The 8,036-nt window shown below is 46.8% G+C and overlaps 1 protein-coding gene across 2 annotated transcripts; it reads left to right on the plus strand.

Annotated features, from left to right (window-relative positions):
- The first annotated feature begins 1,492 nt into the window (after positions 1–1,492).
- COPS7A (COP9 signalosome subunit 7A) lies at positions 1,493–7,621 on the plus strand. 2 transcript variants are annotated; one of them, XM_054574747.1, is made up of 8 exons: positions 1,493–1,602; positions 2,088–2,292; positions 3,930–4,005; positions 4,256–4,344; positions 5,297–5,499; positions 6,164–6,269; positions 6,417–6,568; positions 6,737–7,621. In XM_054574747.1, exons 2-8 carry the CDS (start codon positions 2,131–2,133, stop codon positions 6,774–6,776), a joined length of 828 nt encoding a protein of 275 aa, XP_054430722.1. In that variant the 5' UTR covers positions 1,493–1,602; positions 2,088–2,130; the 3' UTR covers positions 6,777–7,621. The 2 variants fall into 2 exon arrangements, with proteins under 2 accessions (XP_054430722.1, XP_054430721.1); XM_054574746.1 differs by having other exon boundaries at positions 1,550–1,715.
- The last annotated feature ends 415 nt before the right edge of the window (positions 7,622–8,036 follow it).

Here is an 8,036-nt window from a genome sequence, read left to right on the forward strand (position 1 = left end):
AGAAACTGCAACCTTGGCATATAGGGACAATGCTCTAACCGACTGAACCAAGGCTGCAAAAAGTAACTCTTAAAAGTATTCATCATCTAATTATTTGTTGTTCATATGTAGATATATAATTGATTTTGTATATTTTTTGTCTAGCAACGTTGTTAAACTCAAATTATTTGTAGATTCTTTTGTATTTTCTACATTTGCTATCATATTTTCACATTTTTTTAGATGGTAACAGCTTTGTTTCTCTTTTTGTGTAATTCTTTAACTCCCCCTCCCCCTCACCAGCCATCTAACTGCTCTGGCTAGTATCCCCATTACAAGACTGAATAGAGTTGGTGATACCAGGCATTCCTTTATCAAATTAACAAGTTACCTTTTAGATTTCTAAAAGATTTTTTTAATCACAAATGGACGTTGATTTCATCATGTGTTTTTCCTATATTTATTGAGCTGATTGTGTGATTTATTCTTTTAATCTATTAATGTGATGAATAAAGTGATGAAAATTTTCTAATATCAGTCTCCCCTTAAACTCCTGACATAAATTCAGGTTAGTCTTGGATTTTGATAATTTTTGCACATTGCTGGATTCAGTTTGCTAATGTTTTATTGAGTATCTTTGTATCTTTGTTAATAAGTGAGACTTGCCTGTAATTTTCCTTTTTAATATTGTCCTTTTCTGATTGGGTTATCAAAATAATTCTGGCCCTATGGAATGAGTTGAGGGATGTCCTTTCTTTCCCTATTTTCTGGAAAAGTTCACGTAAGATTAAAATTATCCAAAAGTTTGGTGCAACTTGCTTATATGATGCCATTCTTAATGCTTTCTCTTCCTTTCACACCTCACATCTAATCCATTTGCAAAACTATGTCCACTCTACCTTTTTTTTTTAAAGATTTTATTTATTTTTTAGAGAGAAGAGAAGAGAGGGAGAGAAACATTGATCAGTTGCTCATTGCAAACCCTTAACTGGGGAACCAGTGCGCAACCTAGGCATGTGCCCTGACTAGGAATCGAACCAAGAACCTTGGTTTGCAGTCAGTCCACCACTCAATCCACAGAGCCACACCAGCCAAGGTCATTCACTCTAGCTTTAAACTAAATACAGAACACAACTATCTCTCATCTCTGCAGTGACCACCTTCATCTTAGCCACCACCATCTCTTGCCTGGATTCAGTAGCCACCTAATTGGACTTGTTGCTTCTGTTCATGCATCCAGGGTGACATTTTAAACACAACCACCTGGTACCTGCCTGAGACCAGAGTCTCCCTCTGCATTTGGAGTCTAGCTCTGGCTAACAATAAAGTTTTATTGAAACAAAGCAGTAAAAAAAAGAAAGGTGCCCGTCAGTCTTTCCTCAAGAGCCAATCAGAGAGTAGAATGCTTAAGTAGCTCACAGAAGCTTCAGCAGTTGGAAGGCGGGAGCGGGACATGTCCCGCCCCCAAGCTGTCTAGTAAGAGCGGAAGTACAGCCGGAAGCCAGCCATAGAGTTTAGCGGCCAGAGCGACCCTGCCGGGAGGTGGCAGGAAAGACTAGAAACAGCTGCCGGAGGTGACGGAGCTGCGGCCCCGCCTGGGTCTCTGGAAGACGAAGCTTCCAGGTAGCGGCCCGCAGAGTCCAATCCAGGGTACCACGCGGCAGTCTGCGGGAGCCCACGGTCTCTGGGCGGCCTCTTTAAGGGAGGAGGCGGAGCCACGGGGAAGGATCGTGAGGGTGAGGTCACATGGTTGGGGGCACTTACCGGGCACCAGTGGAGATCTGAAGAAGGGTAGTCGTTAGGGTAGACACCATGTGACACCCCTCCCCCACTGCATCCTGTACCTTGGGGTTCAGTGGGGTGCATATGGTGGGGCTTGGGTTAGGCCCAGGGAAGGGGGGGACTGGGCGTGGCAACCGAAGTATCAGCCAGACATCCTTTAAAAGTGTGACGGATTTTAGGATAACTAGATCCGAGTTGTAGACAGCTTCATCTCTGATTCCTCATTGCAGAAGCCACACGGTGCCTCTGCAATCGGCCTTAGCCCTTGTGCTTCTCATTCTCCCAGTATCCAGGGACCTCCAGCTTCACATCCTCTTTCCTTGCAGCTCCAGACATCCTGAGCCCAGGTCCCCCCCTCTCAGTGCAGCCATGAGTGCCGAGGTGAAGGTGACAGGGCAGAACCAGGAACAATTTCTGCTCCTGGCCAAGTCGGCCAAGGGGGCAGCGCTGGCCACACTCATCCACCAGGTGCTGGAGGCCCCTGGTGTCTACGTGTTTGGGGAACTGCTGGATATGCCTAATGTTAGAGAGGTGGGTTCCTGGCCTGGATAGTCCACAGGGAAGCTTGGGGCTAACGTTTGAATTTGAGAACGGGTGGGCAGGCCTCATTTTGCAACTCATAACCATTCATTTGAACAAGAATAGGATGATGATTGACTGGCATCTTGCAAAAGTACACAAGTAAACCTCTTGGTTTCCCTTAGAAGGTGAATGATCTGTAAAACCCAGTGTTTTTCATTTTTAAGCAAAAGAACATGTGATTTAGAATAGGAGACCTGATCCCAGCCCATCTCCTTCGGTGTAATAATAGCTGTTAATAATCATGCCACCTTGATCAAGTCACTTTTATTTTAGGTTCTCAGTTTTCTCTTAGAAAAATGGAGCTCATTTTGCTCCTCACCGTTACTATAGAAATCAGGTGAGATTATGGGACAGTGTAAAGTCTGGTACAAATGGAAGGAATGAACATGAAATTGGTGTGCCCTGTTCTCCCCACTTTGCACTATAGGCTAATTGACTTAAGTTGGATCATGTAGAAAGTGCTAGGAACACAACAGAGAAAACTATTCACATAAAAGTGGTAGAGTTAAGAGTTTACAGTCCAAAGTGGATAGGTTGCCAAAATGTATGACACCAGCCCAGATCCTGAGAAGTATGATAGTAGTATGTGGGCAAGCTGTGAGTTAAGTTATTGAGGGCCAGTGATTGAGTCAGTGGATTTAGCCTTCTGGGATTACTCTGTGGTGTGGAGAAGACTGTGGCTGTCTTCTTTCCCTGCTTTCCCCTGCCGTGGAACTAAGAGAGTCAATTAAGGTGAAGAAAAATAAGTATTTATTGAGTCCCTATTTGGCACTCTGCTGGTTGTCTAGGAATGCTAGAAAAGTAAAAGACAACAGTGCTTACCCTTCTGAAGCTTACATTTCAGTTACAGAGATCAGATGAAAGATATACATGTACAGGTCATTTGTTTAGCAAGTATTTATTGAGAGAGCCAACTACATGCTTAGCTCTACTTGACCTAAGAGGGATACTAGAGACTGGGTCTGTAATCTCATTGAAAAGAACAATATTCTTAGGGTACAGTTTTAGGCAGGGTTTGATAGAGCAAGTGCCAGAAAGACTGATCAGTCATAGGAGCAGAGGAGATCTCGGCAGGGGGTGGGTGGTCTGTTTTTTGAAAGCCCCCTGGGTGAGGCAGGACTGAAGCAGAGCATGCAAATTCCAGTGGCTGCCTAGGCCATTCCGCAGTCGGAGACGAGTGAGACTGAGGCAGGAGCCTGGTGAGTTGGGGAGTATAGCAGACTGCCTGAAGGTAATCAAATAGACAAATATTAAACACACCCCAAAGTTACAAATAAAAAACACATTTGCAATGTCTGAGGTGTGTATGTGTTAGATACTGAACACTCTGAACGTTTTCAGCCCTAAATTTAGGGTAGGAATTGGAGGTGTATGGAAAGAGGGCATTGTGATTGGGGGAGGCCTGGAGGTGAAAATGAGGGCTTCCTATGGGGAGAGTGATCATAGAGACAGAGTTCCTCTTACGGAGCTATGAGTGTTAATGGAGGTAAAAGATGGGGCCAGAAAGTGGCATTCAAAACAAGGTAAGGCTGGGAGGAGGGTGGACAGAGGTCCTTCCTGTCATCTCTTCCTTCATATTCTTGCAGCTGGCTGAGAGTGACTTCGCTTCCACGTTCCGCCTGCTCACGGTGTTTGCTTATGGAACATATGCCGACTACTTGGGTAATAAGCAGAGGGGTTCAAGTTCTGGAGTAGTGGACGTGGGGAAAGGGCAATTTCTGGAGGGTCTCAGAAATTTCTGGGTACCCTACTTAGATCCTTTAAATGTACAGGATCAGAGCCAAGACCTGGATTGGCAAAGAAAGCTAAAAAAAAAAAAAAAAAAAAAAAAAAAAGCAAGGGGCAGAGGCTAGGCCTTCCCACAAAAGGGAAATCAGGATCAGGATTTCCTATACTTCATCCTTTTTTCCAGCTGAAGCCCGGAATCTTCCCCCACTCACAGAAGCTCAGAAGAATAAGCTTCGGCACCTATCAGTCGTCACCCTAGCTGCCAAAGTCAAAGTGAGTGACAGTCTCCCCAGCCCTGAGCCAAAGAGCATCCTTTTGTTTGTCCTCTCATAAGGGCCCATCTAAAGAGAATTTGTACTGGGATTGCCTTTGAAACACTGTTGCTTCTTCCTGCTTTCCTTCCAATATCCCTCTGAGATCTGTATCTGAACACCATTACCTGCAGCCTTTTAGGCTGAATAGTAGTCTTTTAGTTTTCCGTTTTGCTTTTATTTTTCAATTGCCTTACGTTCTAAATAAAACATTTTGTGTTTGGGGTCAAAATAGGATACCATTCACTGTGTTGTACAAGGATCACCCTCCTTCTCACGTCCCATGTAAACAGCCTTAGTGCTCAGCGCTGCAAACGAGACTTTCTCCTGGTGAAGTGCTAGGCTTCTGTTTGCTGGAATTAGAAATATAGAACCCAGAAGTATTTCTGTATTTCCCATTAGGTCTGTTTTTTGTTAAATATCCCCCTCCTGTCATTTGCACTCTCCCAATCTTCACTAGGCTCTCCCATCATTTTGAGTTTATTTAAATCAGGCTTTCTATTCAGACAAACCTCTTTGGAAGTATGTGGAGTATAAACGGTAAACAGTAACTCCAGACCTCTCCCGTACCACATACTCCTGTTGTGTCAAGCTGATCTTAACCAAGGTCTGTGCTCCCCTGGGCTGTGGCCAGAGGCAGATGTCACTTCCCTCTGTGATGTCGGAGGTGAGGGTGGTAGGAGAACATCGGCCTTACATTTTAGTTTAGATTGTCCTCATGCTGTTATTTTTTTAGGCGGTAATACTTGTATTTATTTCGCTTTAGAGCCAGCCTTGTAGAGGAAATGATTGAGGAATAGGAGAGGAGGGTAGGCAGACAAGTGTAGATGGGGTGAAGGAGGGAAGAAGAACCTTGGAAGCCCTTCTCCGCGGCAGAACCTCACAGATCCCAGCCCGGCCTCCTGGGGCCCCAGTGTATCCCATATGCAGTGTTGCTGGAGGCCCTTGCCCTACGAAATGTGCGGCAGCTGGAGGACCTTGTCATCGAGGCCGTGTATGCCGACGTGCTTCGTGGCTCCCTGGACCAGCGCAATCAGCGGTTGGAGGTTGACTACAGCATTGGGCGGGACATCCAGCGCCAGGACCTCAGTGCCATTGCCCGAACGCTGCAGGAGTGGTGAGACCTGTGTCCTGGCACTGGCCCTTCTCTTTTCTCCCCAAGAAAGGGCAAGGTGCTTTGAAGGGGTGAGGGCCGGGCTACAGAGGTGGAATCCAAAAGGATGAAGGAAATTGAGCTCGTTCCTCTAAGGGCTTCTGGGGGAAGACTGGAGTGGAGAGGCTTGGGAGGCAAGAGAGAGGAGACAGTGTCCTTAGTATAGCAGTTGGGGGAGGGGCTGGCAAGGTGTGCTCTTGAGAGGATCCTTACTGGGAAGTTGGTTTCCTGTCTTAGGCTGGATTCAACCCATTAATCTGTAACCAGCACGGTCTATAGGCCCTGGGCCTCTTCCGCTTCTGCTTTTCGCTTTGTGTCCTTGTTTAACTTCAGTTAATCAATACGCTTTTTGTTTCCTCTTTAGCACTGCCTATCCCATTTTAGTTTTAGTTCCTACTTCCATCTTGCACATCGCTTCAGTCACTTCCTTACACCTCTCCTACCCTATCGGAGTGTCCTTCCAGCCCCTGGGAATGCTGTTGCAGGTGGCTTCCCAGATGCCCTGGTGAAAGTTCCTGGCTCAGACAGGGGTTTGCATACCAGGATCTAGGGTTCTTTCTGAGTCTATTTTTAGTGAGTCTGATCACAGCTCTTTTCTGCTGACACTCCTCTCTCCCGATTCCTGCAGGTGTGTGGGCTGTGAGGTAGTGCTGTCAGGCATTGAGGAGCAGGTGAGCCGTGCCAACCAGCACAAGGAGCAGCAGCTGGGCCTGAAGCAGCAGATTGAGAGTGAGGTGAGCTGGCAGGGGAGCAAGAGAGACCCGAGATCCCCTAGCCTGGGCCCCTTGTCCAGTGCAGAGGGGTTTGGACAGCATCTATAGCAGGCAGACAAGGTGGACAGGAACCTTCTTTGTTATTTTCTCCTCCTTTCATCCTGATAGGTCGCCAACCTTAAGAAAACCATTAAAGTTACCACAGCAGCAGCTGCTGCAGCCACAACTCAGGACCCTGAGCAACACCTGACTGAACTGCGGGAACCAGCAGCTGGCACCAACCAGCGCCAGCCCAGCAAGAAAGCCTCAAAGGGCAAGGGGTGAGCCAGTGTGGCAGGAATTGCTTGCTTCTGGGGTGCCCTGCTTTTCCTTGGGATACCTGGCTGCCCTCCCTCCCTTTAGTCATTTGCATGGGGGTAGGGAATGGGCGGAGCCTTCAGGGCTTAGGGGAGTCCTTGCAGCTTCTCTCTCTCTCTCCCCCTTGCCAGGCTCCGAGGGAGCGCCAAGATTTGGTCCAAGTCGAACTAAAGGGACTGTCATTTTTTTCCCCTGGAGATAGGGGGTCCCAGCTGCCTGCCTGACCCTTAGGAGTCCTCAAAGAGCCTTCCTGTGCCCCTGGCCAGCTGATAATCTTAGGTTCATGACCTTTGACCTCTCTTCTCTCCCCTACCCCTAAACATAGATCATACCTTCTCTAGGGAGGAGGCAAGTACAAGTCATGTTTTTGTTGGTACTTTTTGTTTTATGTGACTTTCTTCTGTGTCTCGTTGTCCCCTTCACCCTTCCTACCACGCTCTCTTCTATATTTTTAAGAGCCAGCATCTGCCCTCGTTTCTTATATGTCATTGAATAGGTGGGGCTGCTGTGTCCCCAGTGTAGCCCATGTGTTCCTTATCTTACCACCCCGCCCCTGCATGACGAATCCCCAGTTCTTACTCCCTGCCCCCAGCCTGTTTGGGCAGCATCTGCAGAACCATAGGGCTTCCACCTTTGTTCCCACCCTGAGAGTTCTTGGAGCCAGTCTGCCATTCTAGGAGTCACTGGACACTTTCATCCTAGAATTCTGTCACACTACAGTCCTTTCCTTTCCTCTCACCTTCCCTTGGGTCCTGGGAATGCTGCTGCTTCAATGACCCCAGAGCCTAAGAAGGGCAGTTGTTTCTTGAGACGTTGAGACATGGTTCTTTCTTGGCTCTGGCTGTCTTGGAAAGCCTGATGGCAATCCTGGGAGGATTTATACTTCCTTCTGTGAGTTTTGTGGGGAAGGGAAGGGGATATAGATTGTATTAAAAAAAAAAGTATATATGCATATATCTATATATAACATAATACAGAAATAAATCTATGAGAAGTCTATCCACAAATGCCCTGAACTGAGTATCTTCTGTTTTTTGCTTTTTTCTTTGGATTATTTTTTTTATCCTCACCTGAGGATGTGTTTATTGATTTGAGAGAGAGAGAGATCGAGATACTGGCGTGAGAGAGAAATGTTGATTGGTTGCCTCCCGTACACACCCCGACGGGATCAAACTCTCAACCTTTTGGTGCGCGGGATGATGCTCCAACCAACTGAGCCACCCGGCCAGGGATCTTCTGTTTTTGTTATCTGTGGATGGGAAGAAGGTTCATTCCAGTCCACTCTAAGGTGCTGGCAAATGAAGAGAACCAGATACTATGTGTTGAGTCTTGGGCTGCATATCTTTCGACAGACTGCTCAGTATCTCAGCATTCATTTAGAAGCCGTGGATACTTTGTGAGCACCAACCTGTGATAGACACTGGAGATGCA

The sequence above is a fragment of the Pteronotus mesoamericanus genome, unplaced genomic scaffold (genome assembly GCF_021234165.1).
Source record: "Pteronotus mesoamericanus isolate MK-2021 breed Mesoamerican mustached bat unplaced genomic scaffold, CSHL_Meso_final contig_263, whole genome shotgun sequence".
Lineage (NCBI taxonomy): Eukaryota > Metazoa > Chordata > Mammalia > Chiroptera > Mormoopidae > Pteronotus > Pteronotus mesoamericanus.

What these genes read in the sequence shown, in the direction of transcription:
- COPS7A (XM_054574747.1), top strand. Translation starts at nt 2,131, where the DNA reads ATGAGTGCCGAGGTGAAGGTGACAGGGCAGAACCAGGAACAATTTCTG. An exon ending in ATATGCCTAATGTTAGAGAG is followed by an intron (nt 2,293 to 3,929) that starts GTGGGTTCCTGG and finishes ATATTCTTGCAG; the next exon opens with CTGGCTGAGAGTGACTTCGC. An exon ending in AGCAGCAGATTGAGAGTGAG is followed by an intron (nt 6,270 to 6,416) that starts GTGAGCTGGCAG and finishes TCATCCTGATAG; the next exon opens with GTCGCCAACCTTAAGAAAAC.